Below are 18,450 nucleotides of genomic sequence, written 5' to 3' on the forward strand. Positions count from 1 at the left end.
CTGCTTTTCAGAGCTGTCAAACAGTCCTTTTTATTAGTGTGTATGCCTCTGACAAATTTGCAGATACTACTTGAAATATTTACAACATCCATGGGAAGAAAGCTGGCAGCTGCCCCTGGATCCCTGGAATGTGCAAGGCCAGGTTGGACGGGGCTTGGAACAACCTGGGACAGTGGAAGGTGTCCCTGCCCATAGCAGGGAATGGAACTGGATGGGTTTTAGGTCCCTCCCAACCCAAATTATTCTATGATTTTGATGTTGGATAAAAAACAAAAGACACAAGTATGCATCATACATTAATGTATTTTTTTTGCTCATTATAAATAATGTGTAAGTTGCTTCATCTCTCAGTTTTACATGATGTTCTCAGGACAATATATTACACCAGAACAAAACAAATTCAACAGAAAAAAAAATATACATTTGTTTTCATTTATACAGAAGTAGTTTTTCATGAAATGACACCAAACAGGAGACTGAACAGGTAAATGATGGAAAACCTGAGTGACAGGGATGGCATTTCCTGGAAGTAAACAAAAGGATTTCACTCTTGATAGATCCAGACTGTTCCCCCCTGCTGTACCTAACACATAACCTGTCTAAAATGAAATATGTTACAATCCCTTTTCTTTCCCCAATCAGAATTCAAACGATTCCATTTTCCTTGTATTTAAAGTACTACTTGGGGCATGTGCCATGATACAGACTTTTAAATCATTCTGAATTGACAAGTAGCACTTCAACTGCATGAATTTCGTACACCTACATTTAACTTGGGGTCAGTCCCCTTCCAAAACCCCCCAACCTGAAATGTCTATGTGCCTTTATTTTCACAGTGTTTCATAAAGTAAGAGATGAAAACATTTAAAACACCTTCTGGTAATGAAGTAGCTCATATCTGACACGGCAGGACCTGTTGTAAAAACAAGGCCTAAAAGTTCAGTGATTTTTGACTGCAACAATAACATTAAATACTTTGGTTTTTGCCTATTCTGCATAGGAGACACATTCATGCACAAAACGCTGCTAATGTTTCATAAATTATGTGTTTCTATGCTTATTTTCAGTAGCCTGGACTTTGCAAAACAGCTGCTTCTCTTCTGAGCTGACACAATGAATTAAGAAACAACGTGACACCCGTCTGGAAGCAGCACTGCCTTTCTCTGGGATCCCTCCCTTTGGGAAGGGATTGTCCTGAATTGTCCTGTAGCAACCGAGCCAGTACAGTACAGGAAGGCTAAAGGCACTTCTGAGAATTAATTCACACAAATATTCCACTGAAACTGGAGGCTTGCCTCAAAAATATTTACCAATAGGACATTTTCCTCCTCCTCTCTCCTGTAGATAAGTTGGGTTTTTTTGAAGTTTAGTAAAAGAGAAGTAGAGCAAGGTAGGATAGGGGAGAAAAGGAAAAGCCAAAAGTCCCATTTCCCTGTTTCTGCCCTTCTCCCTTTTTGGTGCTGTGCTCTAGCAATGACTGTATGTTTGGTTTATAAAAGCCTGGTAACTGCCAGGAGATTAAAAGAATTAGTTAAGTAGTCCAGCTTTTACAATTGAGCAATGTGAGAGTAATCGCACAATAATTTAAGCGAAATATTCATTCCTTCCTTTTAAACTTTGGTCACAGACAGATGTAAATCAAGGTCAAAGTATGAAGTAGCCTTAAAATGTACTAGATAATAATACTTTTTGCAAATACAGTTCTGAACTTCATTTCTTTTGCTTCCTGGAAGTATTTTGGAACTTTGCTAATTTCCACAGCAAAATGGGTTTAGGATGTGCTCTGTTCCCACTTTGCAAACACACAGCCCTGGTACCCACACAGAGATTTATTATAACTCAGACCATGTGGTAATTAATAGCAGAAGTAACAAGAAATCACTACTCCAGCTTTTTAAACCCTGAGATTTTGATCAATCTGAGACATTTCCAATTTGTGAAAAGATTTTTGCAGCCTCTGAAAAATCTGTAAATCCTTGAATTTGGGATGACGTGGAGAAATCTCCACAGCATGCATTTAGAAGAGCACAGCAGTGAAATAATTTAGGACGGTGTGATGCTCTGACATGATTCTTCCATGATTCTATTTCCATTTCCACTTTGTTGCCTGCACAAAGCAATGGAGGAGGAAAAGAAGGAGGAAAGGGTCACACCCTGCGTCTAATTCAGTCCATAAACCCTCCAAAATCGGTAAGTAACCCCAGAGACACAGGGAACATCCTCTACAGCCACATCAGTCCACAGTCAAACTCATTTTCCAGAGGGTCCTCCACAGCTTGCAGGCAGTGTTACCCCAGTTTCTGCAGGACTTCTGGCTCCTGACAGAATTATCACCTTGCCAGTGGTCTCTGAGACAAAACACCTCTTCCTCCCCCTCCTCAATCACGTGTATTTAAAGAGGTCCAGTTTCAAGTATTTCAGCATGGCCCCCGTCCCCAGTTTGATTTACAGTGTTTAATTGTGTCTAACTGGTCTGAGGGAGAGCGGGATGGTTAACAACAAACCCTTGAGCAGACAGGCTCTTATCCAGCTGCTTGCTCTGCCAAACCCCTCTGTAAGGAAGGTGTTCCCAAAAAATCTGCATTCTCCCAGCCTCCTCGACTGATCCAAGAGGAGGTACCACCTCTCATTGCAAACCTCGCTGCTCCTCTGCAGGTTGGGGAAGGAGCACCCAGGTAATACTCACCCCAAATCCACTTTGGTTTATCCTGCTTTCCATAACGTGTTTATCTCCCTCTACTGACTTTAATACCCACATCTAGAGCTGAAGGAAGCTGATTTAGGCTGTTACTCCCTGAGTTCTTCATAACCACACTGCATGTGTTGCTTAACAATTAATGACAGATCCTATTCTAGGATTAACACAAAAGACAAGACTTTTCCAAATTATTCCTCAGGTCAAAGCAGATGCTGCATTCATGGCAAAGCTCCACGTTCGTGAGGATTCCAACAACAGGATCCCACTGAGAGAATCATCCAAGTGCCCCTCTTCATTCTTCTGCCAACTGTTTAATAAATACACTGCACTGCTTTACTGAATTTACAAATCACATAAACAAAACTCCCCCTCTTTGCTTCTGTTGAGTGATTCTTCCTTGGTTTAGTATAACTTCTTTCCATACACAAAACCAGTAAGGCCTCTATAACTCAGAGCTGTCTGGCAGCACAGCTTAAAGAAAAACAAGTCTTTATTTGCTAGCTGGGAAATTTCTTCAGCTGAAATACTGTCCCACTTAGTTGGAGGCAGTAGTCTAGTTATGTATTTTAAATAAACCTCTTTTTCTGAGCTCTGCAGAGAAACAGCCATGAAGAATAACCCCATGAATAATTAGGAAGCCAGAATCAGTTTACAGGACACAGACCATACCAGGAAAGTCTTGCCTTCAACATTTCTACTGACAGTGATGAAGACTGACCCATCAGCATTTCTAGGTTTGGAGCATGAAGTATTTTAGAAAGCTGAAAATATTGTGAAGTTTTCAGTTCAATAATTTGAGTTTGCTGCTTTAGGCCTTGGCTTCAATCTAGATGATCCAGTACAGGAAATTCAGAATTTAGACTTTAAATGAAACCCAAGGCATCAAAATAAGTTAACCTAGAAAAACAAATGTTCGGGGTTTTTTACATAGCGATGATTACCTTTAGGCAAAACTTAGGAGAAAACCAGTTTGAGAACCAACAAAATCCTCATTTGGCAGTGTCCAGTTGGGAAATTAGCTCTCCTGGGAGGCATTTGTAAGTAAAACTCATTCAATAAAAGAAGGCAACGCAGTGAGAAGCTGAAATAGTCCCATTTCAGTAAAGTGCACGGGGCTGTGACGCACGGAACAGCTTTGCTATGACCTTATCTCTGACACCGGGCTGAAGGAGGGCGATGCCAAGTTCTTCACTATTCTGTTGAGGTTGGCAATTTTCTCTTCCAGTAAATAATTCTTCCTCTCCGCAGTTTTCTGCCGCTGCTCCGTCACCTCCAGAGCCTTCAGCAGCTGCGCGTTCTCCACGTAGAGATCCTTGACCATCGCGTCTGCTTTCGTGTTCTTGGAAAGCTGCGTTGGGAATGGGACAGGGGCACTCAGCAAATGACAAATAAAAGCACCAAAGGAGGGTGGGGCACTAGGTGAATGTGTGAATTGTGAACTCAGATGTCAAAGGAAAACCCATTCACCTCATTAAAAACCCATCTTTAAAGATGCTGTGAGTATTTTGAGACTGGAAAGATTTCTTTTTTTTAAGGAGATGGGGTAGATAATAGAGAGCTTCAAATCCATCCTGTCAGGTGAGTTCTGCTTTACAGCATTTATCCTCTAAGGATCAATTTAGTGCACAAGAGAATCCACAAGCCTAGTGATCCCACAGAGGTACTTCCAAAAACCCCAAAACCACATCAAACAAAGGATGTATTTGGGGGCAGGAGGCCTCAAAGAAATCAATACTTGATTTTCTCCTCAGGAAAATATTTTTCCTCCTTTTCTAAGCAACTTTTCCAGCTAGGATCCTCAACTGAAATTTTATTTTTGTTGCTTGATTTAGGAAATTAATGAGTAGTGGATTCAGTCCCCAGTTTGGAGGTTTATGAAGCTTTGGGCAAACATGCTGTAATTGAGCTCAAAAGCATTAAATAAAACCACTTTTAACTTTCTTCTGAACAACAGCTTGGCAGCTTTTGCCCACTTAGGGGTTTACAGAAGGAATGGGGAAGGTTTGAGGAAGTCTAAGAACACCTACTTGTTCTTTCAGCTGATTTACTTTATCTTGGAGAAGCCTCTTCACAAGCCTTAGTTTCTGCTCCACATCCATCATCCGCTCTTCCATCATTTTTAGAAGCTGCTCATGACCCCCCTGGAAAGCAACATTTACGTGAAAAATCAGTTAAAGATCAGTTCCCATTCACCAGTCTATTTTTTTCCCCATTTTATGCTCAAGAAAATAGCTAGCCCTCCACACTCCAGTCTGTTTTAGAGACAAATAAATTAATAAACCCTTCACTGAAGCAAAATATTATGGGCAACACTTAAAAGGACACTCTCAGCACTGCATTGGTTTTCCAGGTCTAAGTTACACTTGAAATTACCAGATCAAGGAAAAATGATATAAAATTTTAAGTTCTGTCTTGTTCTCTGTGATGGTCAGAGCTGGGTAATTTCCTTTTCTTGTTCTTTGGTGCTGCCAAATTTCTGATGAACGTGGGAAACAAAATGCCAATCCAATGGTTTTAGAATAAAAATAAGGTGAGGTCATAAGGTAATGTTTGACAGTGTAGCTCTCCCATGCCAAAGACACCTTGAAATCGAGTAATAGCCAAAAAAAGTAGGATTCCATTATCCCAAACTTCATTTTTTACATCTTTTTAGATTAGTTTTCATGACCCTAAACTGGTTTTCCTCTTTTTCTTCAGCAAGGTGACACTGTAACCAAAAGCATAATAATTCTGGTCATGAGACCATTACACCAACACCTGAGGGAAGTTTTCCCAAATAAATAAGGAACATCAGGAATTACAAAAAGACTTGTTTGGATTTAGGAACTTGAGACACTGACTGCAGGAAAACTGAGACTTTATTTTAATGCTGCTTGTTACTCAAATTCTAGGAAGTCATTTGAGGAGATTAACTTTGAGGAAGCACCAACCCAAAATAAAACACCCTCAAACCCAAACCCATCACACCTGTGGAGGAGGATAAATGAAAAACTGCTTCAGGTAGGGAGTTCCTGATCTAAACCCCTACAAAATGATCCCCTTGGGGGATTGATTTAAGCCCAAACATCTTATTTGCTGTAACAGAAACTCAAATCTGTATATGGGGCTATGTGATAAATCATTTTTATGAAAAAACTGACAGTAGAGGCACATAGAAAACAGTTTTGCAGTGTGGGTGGAGTGGATATTTTTCTGAATTAAAGGAATTTGATTGGAATTCAAAACCCTGGAACTCACTATTCCACTTCCCACTGGTTGCAGGAACCTTGAGTGAGTAGTTATGTGGAAAAGAAGAATTAAAAAGAGGTCTCAATCTCTGTGATCCCTGGTTTTTTTGGTTTAAATGTTCTCACTTCATATTATTTCATGTTAAATGGGAGAAGTCAGCTCAGGCAGTAACATTAAGGTCAGTAAAAATAGGAGCCAAAAGATCTTTACAAGCAAACAGCTGAAATGGTTCATGGCCTCAATTAAAAAAAGTCATAGGCCTTAAAGAGGTGTTTTGCTGAACTATTAAAGTATTAAAATTCTGATTTATTCAAGTAGTTCGAGACAAAAACTATAGAATTTCATCCAAAAACCAATAATTTTCCTTTTTTTTTTTGCACTGCCTTTTTACTTCATGGCCACAGCAGTAGAAGATCTCCCATTTTCTTGTGTTTTCAGGTACATCTGCTAAAGAAAAGCAGAGTTTCTGTACTCTAGTACATCCCCACCACAGATCTTTCCCAGAAGTGGTGACATAACAATCCTCATTAGCAAAGATAAGTATTTTGTCTAAAACTTGGTCATTCTTGAAGTGGAAATTATTGATTTCTATGAAGACAAGACACATTATGCTTAAAAAAAGATTTTATTTTTCATTTACATCCAAAAAAAGTCATCTTTCCCTGTTAAAAATTTTATACATCTTATACAAAAATGCAGTATAAATACCCCAGATTTTCTTCAAATCTCATATAAAATTAGTACCTTTTGAGAAAAATAGGCTCTTTCCCCTTCTGAACAACTGCACATTTTAAATAACATAAATAAACCCCATTTGTAACAAGTTAAAAAAAGCTTCTGGAAGCTTCTGAGCTTTCACAAAATAGCTTCTAGACAAATAAATAAGAAAATAACACTGCGGAGACTTTTTTTTTTTGTGGTTTGTTTTGCTGTTTTTTAGGGGGGAAAAAATAAATTTGATCCTCAAGTTTCTCAGCTTATGCCAGTTAGTGTGTTTGTGTGTGTTTATCATGGAAAAGGAATGGGATCAAAAGCAGCCAGAGGTGTCAGAGGTGCCCGATCCTCCGGTAGGAATCTGCATGCACTGCTCGCTGCTCCGGTAGCAAGGCCTAGAGAAAGAAGGCAAGTGGGAATACTTCACCCTGATATCCAGGTTTTTCTTCCAAACATGTACACTTAAACAAAAAAAAAAAAAAAAAAAAAATCACCAATATAAGCAAAGCAAGCAACACAGGACAGAAAAAAAAAATACACACACAGAGAAACCATGCAGAGTACTTTATATTTTATATTTGTAAATATGAATATTAGTGCTACACATACACAGCTGGGAGGTTGAGGGGGCATTTTCTACATCTAAAGACTCTCATCCATGTTTTTTAAAAGATCAGTGGCAATGATTAAGTTAGCAAAGTTGTTTAGAGGAAATCGCCCTCCTTTCTCTCTAAACAATCTCATATATAACATAAAAAATCTCATTTATTATAGATAAAAATCTCACAGATTGCCCAGCATTTGGGAAAAATGAAGCCCAACTGAACCTCCTTTGAAAACTTTGCATTTCTATCTTCAACCTTGTTGTTTTTCCCTCAGAGTGAACAAGCAGCTGGTCAGAGGTGATACGAAATTTGAAATAAAGAGCTGTGCAAACGGGGAGTTGAGCAACTCAAATATTAGTCGGTTCTAGGCAAACTCTGGGAAATAGTGGGTCATTAACAGGCTCCCAAATTTAGTTATTGAGCAAGGAATGTGAGGTAATCACAGCACTGGACACAGCAGAAACAGTCACTGGGAATTCAGAAGAGTCCAGACAGGTTAACACAGTAAGAAACAGTCCAGGAGTTATAATTTAATTTAGTGAAATTTAAAAGTGTAACAGCAGCCTTTGGATGAAAATGACTCAGGACTGACTGCAAAATGAACGAAAAAACACAAACAACCAGGATCAAAAGGCAATGAAAACTGCAAAGCAGGAGAAGCACAAAATAATTCCATTAAAATAAAGGGATAACTTTGGATACCTCATTACACAGGATCTAAGAGAGCTGCAAAATGCAAAGCAGCAGCAGAACTAAATAATTAATTTTACACAGAAAGCATGGAGATAACCTGACCTTGTACTCACTGGTGAAAAGATGATGGAGAGGGATTAGGATGCAAGTTTTCAGGGTGCTAAAGGGGACATTGAAAGGGAAATGAGCTCAACTAAATGTTAAACCCTAAAAACCAGGATGGCAAAGAAAAATCAACAAGAGATGAAAGCAGGAGGTGCTTATGAGAAGCAGCAAAGTGGAGACAAACTGAAATAAATCTGGCTTTGTTTATAAATGTTTATAAATGTGAGTTTTTAATAATGATTTAGAAAGTTATCTAGTAAAGTCCATGAAAAAAGGGGTGTTATAAACCAGAATATCCACTCACTTTAAGGAAAAAAGGGAAAAAAAATAAAAGGATTGAGTGCATTAGTGCATTGACAGCAAATATTTGCAAAGCCTCTCTGTAAGTATTTTTAAATTGACAAAGCTTTTCCAGGAAATGCAGGAGCAATTCATCTCTAGAACTACAAGTTCCAGGATGTGACTCGTCTGCAGATTGATTTCAAAAGCTAAATTACAAAGTCATCACTCCTAATGCAATCCCAGCACATTCATTTGCAGCTGCCCCTGCTGCAATGTGGCTTTGATTGATTTCTAATTTAAACTGCACATTTTGCTCTCTGTGGAATGGGACCAAGTACCTCAGCCTGTGGTGATGCACTTCTGGAAAGGAACCTTACAATCAATTTATTTCTACTTAACCTTAAATTGTTTGCTTTTAAGGTTCGGGGGTTTTTTAAAATTTTTTTTAAGAAACATTTTGATTTGATGCCTTTCTTAAAAAAGAATTTTTACTCCAAGTTTTGGAAACTTCAAAAACTGGTTACTGCCAAGACTCTCTCCATAATATCTTTATTTTTCCTGAAATACCCTATTACTATGCTCAGAGATGTTTGAGCTTCAACGTTTTGGTCTTATTGTTATTATTTTAAGGTATTATTTTAAAGTTTAACTGTAATCTAAGTTTAGAATATAAGAGGGTTTTTTTTTTCCTGCTAACAGATGAATAAATAGCTAATAGTATTTTATCTCATTTATTTATCTAAGTATAAATCTAAATAAATATCTAATCTAAATAAATCTAAGAGAGATAAAATACTAAATATACATTTAGGTTATTTACAGCTTTATCTTTTCTCAGAAGATAGAGTTGTAATATTCTTTTAAGACCTATGGCCTGAGCCAAAGCTTTAGAGATTTAGAGATCCAATTACTTTTTGAAGAAAAGGATCACTTGGCATTTTTTATATGGGAGATACAAACCTTTCTATTGCCTGTAATTCTGTTTTACAAGGTAAAAAATCCAAACAACACTAAAAGTGATTCTGCCCAACATGGGCAGTGGATGAATTAATCTTCCTTGGAATTGGTCTTCCCTCAGAAATGCCAATACTGAAGTTTCTGTACAACAGTACCAATGTCTTGTCTCATGGCCAAATCAGGAAGATTGACCTTATAAAAAGGATTAATTTGTTTTCTGCTCTGCTACAACTGACACAACTCCATGTGACAGCAACAGCCCAAATCAGGGTTTTATGTGATGGATGCTTGTGCAATATCTGGCGTGGTGCATTTTAAAAATAACAGCTCCAGACATGGACATTAGGTAAAGAAACAAACAAACCCCAACCCTATAAACACTTACTGCACATGGAGCAGAAGGAGAAAAGCCAGTTAAATGTGTTAACTCAAAAGTTAAGAGGACTTCAAAACGAAGCTCTGGCTCAGGCTAACCATGCTGAACAGCATCTTTTGCACATATCCTTGCTGGCATCAAAGTTCAACTTTTGAACTGGCATAAACAGAGAACGGATCTCCTCAGAAGAAAAAAAAACTAAACCAAATACCTTAAAAATTTTCACTTTCAAGGAGCACCTTACCTGCTGCATGTTTGTCCCTGAGGCTCTGCTCTCGAGCTCTTCCTGGAGGTGCTGGCTCCTCCTCTCTGCCTGGAGCAGCTGCTGTTGGAGCTGCAGGATCTGTTCCCTGGGCACCGGGGCACAGCCTTGCTGCTGGAGCTCCCGGGAGCGCGGGCTCTGGCTACGCATCCCGCCGGACTGGAGCATCTGGGGAGGCAAAAATCCCAGCCATCAGCACCTGCCCCCTCTGCCTGGGCTGCTCCAGGCAGCAGCTTGCTCTCAGATCTCTCGTGGGTGAGAAAAGCAAGCCTGGACTCAGTGATAGATGGTGAGCAGGCAGCTTTTCCCCCAACGAAAGAAAAGATGGGATTTCACATGCAGCGCTGAAGCTGAAAGGAAGCTGGGCTTTGATTCATCATTTCAGGCCTGAATTATAAAAAAAAATCACTAAATTTTGGATGAATTCCTATCAAAGTTTAGTTGGCCTATGGTGGACTTTAAGTAATAGTAATTTCCCATTTCCAATTTCCCATTTGAAGGGGAAGGTTGAAGTTGTGCTGATTGTTTCTAGTCTTTAGGAGGGAGAGAGAACATTTATCTCTGGTTATATTACATTCAGAATTCAGTATTTAAAACCCTATAGATCTTTCCTAATGTTCACTCCTGACTGTGGGGATATTATGAGCCAAGACAGTCATGTGAAATAATTTAGAATTTTCACAGACTAAAGTAAAACCCAGGTAAGTTAACTCACAGTTGGAATCGTTAATGATACTAAAAAGGACCAGAACTGGACAGTAAAAATCCCTGATGGTTCAGAAAAATTCATTTGCAGTTGGAATTTGTGTAACATTAATAATTTCTTCCCATAAAGGTCACCAGTTGATCACATCATAAATTGTCACCTGTTACATCAAAACCATTACTCTGTTCCCTTAGGAAAAGGTGTATAGGGTTATCTTCTTGGTGGTTTTAATTTTCCTTTCAAAAGTGGTTTTAATTTTCCTTTCAAAAGGGGCAAAATTATCAATTTGGAATAATAGTTCAGTTAATGACTTAGTCTCTAAATATTTTGCACAGTGGTGCAGCTCTTCTGGCCCTGTTACCATCTTATATCTCTGCTGGTCCAGGTAAACAGAAAATAGCTTTATAAATACTTCAAAATAAAATGATTTGTACTTTTTAAAGCTATTTAGGGGTTCTCTTTGTCTGTAAAGGAGCTGTGCTTTTCCTGACAATATAAACAGTGAAAATAATGAGCTTTTGGTGGAATTTCTTTCAGGGTTCCTGTCATGTTGTGAAGCACATGAGTAACTAATGAGGAAACAGTCAATTAGTGTTAACAGCATCTTAAAAATAAATACTAATGAACCAACAATGAAAACAATATAGCCCTGCTGTATTCCTCTATGGAAGAAAATGGAACAATCATGAACTTGCTAAACTATCAGGATGATGCCCAATGGGATCAGAAATAAATTAATTTAAGGAAACATTGGACAGTCTGGTAGAAAAGCATGCAGGCACCAGAGGTAAATATGCAAACACCTTCAAGCCTCACAGTCAATGGGTTAGCAGGAAGCCACTTTTCATTCTCTCAACTCCCAATTTTAATTCTTTTGGAATGCAGTGGGGTGATTGCTGTCCATTTTCATGGCAATCCCTTAGGAATACGCAGCTCCTTGGAGTACAGAACCACACTGCACAACACACCAGCCACAAAGAACCCAGTGCAGCTGTCCAAAATTGACAATGAAATGAACAGTGGCTTCTTTACTTAAAAGATGCATGGAATAAAAAGAAAAAAAAAAAGAAATCCATAAAAAAAAAAAAGGAATGTTTTCTTCATGCTATGGTGGTACATTAAAAATTATTGCTCTACCTTTGCACACTATTTCAGAGAGAGAAGTGCCCCCTTCTCTGCTAGTTCCAACCACTGAGTTCTAGCCAGGTTAGCCATGGACAAAAGGAGAACAGGCACAAAAGAGAGCGTTAGAAGTCACAGAGCACTGAGGGAATGTTGTACACACCTGCTGGGAAAGGGTTAGCAGGAGGAACAGAATCCTGATTGTTTGAAAGACACATTTCAGGAGAAAATGCCATCCCGGGCTCGGTGTTTATGGGTTTAAGTGCTTGGCATTTTCCCAAAGCTTAATTAAGACAATATAAATAAATGCACTGGGAATATAAGCAGTCTTTTCATTAACTTGTCAAAATCTCTTATTTCCTAATTAGGCTTTTACAGTTTTGTTACTAATTACATAGGATTTTCAGCCTAATGGCTCCCATTTGCTGTCTTGACAAGAAACATGAAGCCTTCTATAAAGTGGCATAGAAGCCTCATCTAAAAGATGCTTTGACTTATGGAACAAGTCAAAATTGAGGTTTTGGTTTGGTTTATTAAAGTATCATGTTTTAAACTCAAATCCAGGCTATCAAATTTAAACAAGATTGCTGAGAGAAAACTTGGAGGTCAGGGCTGACCTTATGGGACACACTAAACACAGTAAGGCTGCCCATTCCTATAACCAAGGACTCCTAAGTTTTGATATCCAGCATGTTCCACCTCCAGCAGAACTTTTACAACAGCTTTTAGAAGAATCTCAATTGAAGTTGTCATTGGTGCCTTTAAATTAACAGTAAGCTGTGTAAATTGTTATTTTATCATGATTTAGATAAGACTTAAATTCAGCAAATTATTCCCAGAGAAAATAAGAACAAGTTTCTACATTAAGAGCAGCATCACACAAACAGTAGTTAGGAAATTTGAGGTGACACGTTTTAGGAAGAAAGAGGGAAGTGTCACAGCCTTGCCCCAAGTACAGAAACAAATTTCTTTGCTATTTAATTTTATATCTGAAGCCGTATGTGAATTATGAGTAATCACAACACGCTTCAGAGAAGGATGTTTGCCACACAACTTGGTCATGAAAAATGAGGTTAAACATTAGGAGAGGTTAATTCTTCTAGTTTCAGTTAGTTTTGTCTGTTACTACACATCTGTAAGTTGTTTTAAAATAAAATAAATTCAGTGAGATAGTGATAGAGCCCCACAGTCAACTGTGATTGAAAAGTACCTCCATTAACTGATCATCCAGCTTGACTTGCTTTTTTCTTAGCCCTTCGTTTTCTGAGCTGGTTTCCAGTTCACGTTCAAGAGAATTCATCTGACTGATCTATCAGAGACAAGAAGTTTCCTTAGAAAAGCAGCAATTTCTCATTTTATCTGTTTTTTTCCCCCCTCATCAATCATTGAGTACCAAGACAACTCAAGTCTAAAAACCAGGAGTATTTAGACAAGTGCTTTGCTACAAGAGATGTCTCACAGCAGATGCACAGAGCCCTGTCAGCTCCTTGAGACACAGAACTGTGAGAGGCAAAGAGCAGAAAATTCAGAGTAGAAGAAAGTTACAGCCTATCCCTTGGGCTCTTGAGAGATCAAAACTGCTGCACTGATTTGTGTGTTTGCCACCCAAAACTCACCTTCCTGTTTGCAGATGACAACTCCTTCTGAAGCTGTTCACACTCTCTCTTCAAGCTCAGCTTCTCCTGCTCTATGGCTTTGACAATCCCTGACTGGCTTTGATGCTTTTGGTGCTTTAGGGAAAGGATTGTGGATTCCAGCTGTCGGATCTGAGGAGATCAGAGATGAACAAATGTGGAAGGATGTCCCAGATAATTCCACTTCATCTAAAATACCGAGTACCAGTTGATTCTGGACTCAGAGAATCCCAGAATGGTTTGGGTTGGAAGGGACCTTAAAGCCCATCCAGTCCCACCCCCTGCCATGGGCAGGGACACCTTCCATTATCCCAGGCTGCTCCAAGCCCTGTCCAACCTGGCCTTGGACACTTTAGGGGCAGACACAGCTTCTCTGGGCAACTCTGGGGTATTTTTGACATATTTGCTTTGAGATCTTGGCCTTCTTTCCCTTCCTCCTCCCCATAATCCACTGAATACTGCGAGCCAAGAAATTGCACAAGAAGAATGTTAGGAATATTAAGAATCTTTTTGTTAACTCAAAGTTGGACTGAAATCTTAAATAAGATTTCAGAATTATCAGGATTGCCTTTTAAAGAAAAGAAATCCCCTAAGAGTGTTGAGGAGTCTCATTCTCTGGAGATACTCAAAACTTGCCTGGATGTGATCTGTGCAGAGTGGTCTGAGTGATCCTGCTTGAGCAGGGGGGTGGAATAAGTGACCTCCAGAGCTCCCAACCCAACCCTCCAGTGATCTGTCCTCTTGCCCAGGTTACCTTTTCCCTGGAGTGAGCCAGGTCTGTTTTAGTGCTCTGCACTTCCCTCTGCAGCCTCTCGTTCTCCTGCCTGAGCAGCCTCTGCTCCTGCTCCGGTGGCTGCTCCAGCTCATCCCAGTGGATTGGCCCCCGCTGGTCCTGCAGCCCTGAGGGAGGCACAGCCACTTCCAGAACCCGGTTCTTAAGACAGACAGAATTGCAGGGTTAGGCCTTAAACAAAGAAGCAGACATTTGCTCTATTCAGGTGGGTTTTAGGTGGATTTTCAGTAACTGCAGACTCCAAAGCCGCAGCATTCCCATCTCCCTCCCGGCCCACTCACTGTTTTCCCCTAAGAAATCCCATGTGCAAAGCCCCAAGTGCTTCTCCCTGCTAAAATCATGGGTAATAGCTGTGTGCCCAAGGAGTGCACAGAGCTCAGCAACACACAAAAAAAAAAGCAATTTATGCTCTCTTTAGAGCCAAACAGAACTCAGTATTATGTATCATTCAGTAAGAGCAGTAATTGAGTTCCTGTTGTACAATTCTGAAACAGCCTCTCTTCCACATGGACATTAAATATTCCTTAATTACATGGCAAATAAGCCAAATTAGTAGTTGAATTCCTAACAGCAATCCCAAGACTGCTGTCTACAACCTCCTTCAGTTACAAATCCTCATTAGCTGAGAGGCTGGTATAATTCTGTACCTTTCAAACCCAAGTTGCACTGAAAATTAGATCCTCTGTCAACGACCAGCTGGTTAATTTTTATAGTTGATAGGTGTAAATGAATACATTGTCCACAGACTTGGGGGTTTTATTGGTAAAAGGTTTCTTTTAGGGAAGAATGGAGACTCAGGGGAGGGACTGATCGTTGCCTGTGCTTACGTTCAATACTTAAAACACAGTTTTTAAAAATCAGCTTAAAACCTGCATATTATACCCAATATACAATAATTATAGCTACACCTACTGAGAGCCCTGAAGCCCTTTACCTTTTCACTGGTGTTCTGCAGCTGTTTGTGCAATGCCATCACCTCTTGTTGCAGAGTTTCCTTCTCCTGCTGTGTCACCTGCAGGTCGGATTTCAGCCGGGACATTTGGAGGTTGGTGCTCTGCAGAGTTTCATCCAGGCTCTGAACCTGTAAGGAGCAGGAGCACAGCTTGGCTTTTGCTAGGCCAGGATTCCCTGTGTGGAGCAGGTATGCCACGTATTTAGGATCTCTGATGGAAGGAGTGAAGTTAAAATGCTGATATCCCCCTTTGAAAATGTTAAATTGAGTTTATTGCTCCCTACAACTCCCTGACAGGAGGGTGGAGCTGAAGGCGGTGTCAGGCTCTGCTCCCAGGGAACAAGGGACATCAAACAGCCTCAAGTTGTGTCAGAGGAGGTTTAGATTGGATATTTGAGAAAATTTCCTCATGGAAAGGGTTTTCCAGCACTGGCACAGCTGCCCAGGGCAGCGGTGGAGTCCCCATCCCTGGGACATGTGGCACTTGGGGACACAGGGCAGTGGTGGCCTTGGCAGTGCTGGGGGGAATGGTTGGACTCGATCTTAGAGGGCTTTTCCAACCTTAAAACTCTATGATTCCAAATGATTTCCCAACTTTTTGTTCCAAGCTCGCAGCCATCCACTTTGAATAGAGCCACAGTGCTGCATTCACCAGAAACATCTTTCAGCCCCGAGCATTTACTGCAATATGCTGGGAAGAAGCTTTCCCTTGAATTATTTATTCTTCCTGGCAGCCCATGGCCAAGGAGAAACTCCAGGAATGCTCAGCCAGGCAGGGAACCACTTGATCCCATCCCTGCCTGAGGAAGGATGAGCCTGCACCAGGACAGAGGAGCAAGAGCAGAGTCTCTGCAGTATTTTAGGAACCACCAGGCAGAGGGAATTGGGAAAGGTAACTCGGCTGCAGAGAGAAAAAGTCCCTCATGTTTAACAAGTTTCCTTTTGCCCTTTAAGAGCATCACTTTGAAAGCCCCTCAAAGCAGCCAGTCTCAGCTGCGTGACATCAAAAGGGGGCTTTAATGAGAAAAAGCACAAGAGATGATCAAAATGCCTTTATCCAGGGTTATAACATAAATCCCTGCTTTATACCTTGTCCTGGGAGACGGAGAGCTGCGCTTTCAGGGCCTGGCTCTGCTGCTCCCAGGATTTCTGCTCCTGCTTCAAGCTGCTGATTGCACTCTCCAAGCAGCTGACCTGAGCTACCTGCAATGAGATTACATCAGGAACCATCCCTCACTCAGGAATTTTTTGGACTCAGTTTGACTTCAAGGCTTACCCTAGAGGGAATTAAAGCTAAGGAAGGAAGGAAAGAAAACACAGGAAAGCAAAAAACCCCTCAGCTCCCTGAATTTCCACACAATGGGATTATTATTTACAGTGTGCAGACTCCTCTGCTCCAGTTCAGAGTTACACTATGGCAGAGTTGCAATAGAAGTCCAAGAACACTGTCTTTCTTGTCCTGCTGCAATATTTATATCCTGGCCTCTCTTCCTTGCAATGTTTGGAATTTTCTACATAATCAAATTACAGTAAAACTTGGCTCCAGAATTTAAGCTTTCCTCTCTAAGACCAGCTAGGAATAAAAACCAGGCAGTGGCAATTAAGCTTTTATCCAGCTTGAGGGTAAGGAAAAATATATCCAGAGAAGTTTTATAGGTTATGGTGATACAGATAAAGATATAAGAATTTTAACAGCATGTAGTGATGTGGATTTGCAGTTCTTACCTTATCAACACATCTGTTCAGTTCCTCACTCAGGGCTTCTTTCTCTTTCTGCAGCTTTTCATTTTTAGTAATTAAACTTGAAACTTCATTCTGAAGGTCAGAGAGATCAGAACATCTGGGCAGCTGTGGGAAGCAAACCCCTCACAGTTGCATTTCTGTGCTGTTGCAAAATTTGGCATGAAAATCATGGGATGCCCGAATGGTTTGGGTTGGAAGGAACCTTTAAAAGGTCGTCCAGTTCCAATCCCTCTGGAATAAGCAGGGACACCTTCCACTATCCCAGGCTGCTCCAAGCCCTGTCCTGCCCTTGGACACTTCCAGGGATCCAGGGACAGCCAATTTCTTTGAGCAGCCTGTTCCAGGACCTCTCCACCCTCACAGGGAAGGGCTTTTCCACAATATCCCACCTAAATCACCATGTGTTAAAACACACAGAGGGAAAACCACTGCACTGCTGACTTCCAGTCCTTTTCCCAGCTGACCCAGTGCTTTATCAGTGCCTTTCCTCATTCCATCTCCTGCCTGTAATTACACTCCAGCCACAATCCACTCCTCTCTGAATAGGCCTCAGCTGCTTTTGCTTTTTAAGACCATTATCTACCCTGAGCACTGGGTGCCTCAACTGAGTGTTTTACACTGTGCAGAAAATGACTTTGTGGAGCCCTAATCAGGGAACTGACTCATTTGAAGGCTTCATTATCTGTGTTTATTAGCATATATTTACAGCCAATTGAACTGTGCTTGTACAGGAGATAACTGAGCTCTCCAGGAAATTATCTTCAGACATTGTGAGACTCTGATATCTCCAGATGGGTTTAGCAACAGGAATTCTCCCTGACAGGACATGCTGGAAGAGCTCACTCCTTAAATGGAGCTAATATGGGTTGTATCTCCTGTTACACAGGGAAATGTTCTCCTGTGGGTCCCATTTTCCCTGTCTATTCCTCGATTAGAGCTTTTAATCTTTATCTTGACCAAAGCTTCTCTTTGTAGATCCACTATTCCCAAAAATCTTTTGGCGAAGTCTAAGTGAATCCAACCTTATTTGAAGAATTGTGCATTGCACCTGGGAACTGTTTCAAAGAGGAGTTACATTCCCTTCCTTTTATGAACTTTCTTTAAAGAAATTAACTATTTTAATCCATGAAGAGATGGTGAAAATCAATCTGATGGCACTCAAATAGAATCCCAGAAGGGTTTGGGTTGCAAGGGACCTTAAAGCCCACCCAGTCTCCCCCCTTGCCATGGGCAGGGACACCTTCCACTACCCCAGGTTGCTCCAAGGACATTCCCAGGGGTCCAGGGGCAGCCACACCTTCTATGGGCAGTAAGATGCCACACCTGTTTTGTCTTCTCCAGCTCCTGCTTGAGGATGTGGTTCTCCTGCTCCAGGAGATGAGCTTGAACCTTCATTTTTGACACCTCCATCTCCAAAGACGACACCATATTTGATGACTGCAAAAAAATAAAAGGCTCAGATTTCAATTTAGGGGACTCACAGAGCACCAAAGTTTAAGCAGAGGATGCTGCAGCCACTGGATAGAGCTGGGATGGCACTGGATGAACAATAGCCATGCTGGAAACTGCAGGGAAACATC

At 40.6% G+C, this 18,450-nt stretch overlaps 1 protein-coding gene across 12 annotated transcripts in view; it reads right to left on the reverse strand.

Moving 5' to 3' along the window:
• Positions 1–283: 283 nt before the first annotated feature.
• Positions 284–18,450, reverse strand: part of NIN (ninein) — a 60,074-nt gene continuing 41,907 nt past the window's right edge. For 4 of the 12 annotated variants that reach the window (XM_032112071.1, XM_032112069.1, XM_032112082.1 and 1 more), the window contains 10 exons: positions 18,194–18,307; positions 16,853–16,975; positions 16,217–16,330; positions 15,110–15,256; positions 14,137–14,316; positions 13,365–13,514; positions 12,959–13,057; positions 9,903–10,088; positions 4,726–4,839; positions 284–4,046 (listed from right to left, as the gene is read on the reverse strand). In XM_032112071.1, coding sequence (XP_031967962.1) covers positions 3,837–4,046; positions 4,726–4,839; positions 9,903–10,088; positions 12,959–13,057; positions 13,365–13,514; positions 14,137–14,316; positions 15,110–15,256; positions 16,217–16,330; positions 16,853–16,975; positions 18,194–18,307 — 1,437 coding nt within the window. In that variant the 3' untranslated portion in view covers positions 284–3,836. Of the gene's footprint in view, positions 4,047–4,725; positions 4,840–6,532; positions 7,102–8,040; positions 8,099–9,902; positions 10,089–11,763; positions 11,825–12,958; positions 13,058–13,364; positions 13,515–14,136; positions 14,347–15,109; positions 15,257–16,216; positions 16,331–16,852; positions 16,976–18,193; positions 18,308–18,450 lie in introns of those variants that run through there. The other 8 variants (XM_032112073.1, XM_032112075.1, XM_032112078.1 and 5 more) reach the window with 8 other exon arrangements.

The sequence above is a fragment of the Corvus moneduloides genome, chromosome 6 (genome assembly GCF_009650955.1).
Source record: "Corvus moneduloides isolate bCorMon1 chromosome 6, bCorMon1.pri, whole genome shotgun sequence".
NCBI lineage: Eukaryota > Metazoa > Chordata > Aves > Passeriformes > Corvidae > Corvus > Corvus moneduloides.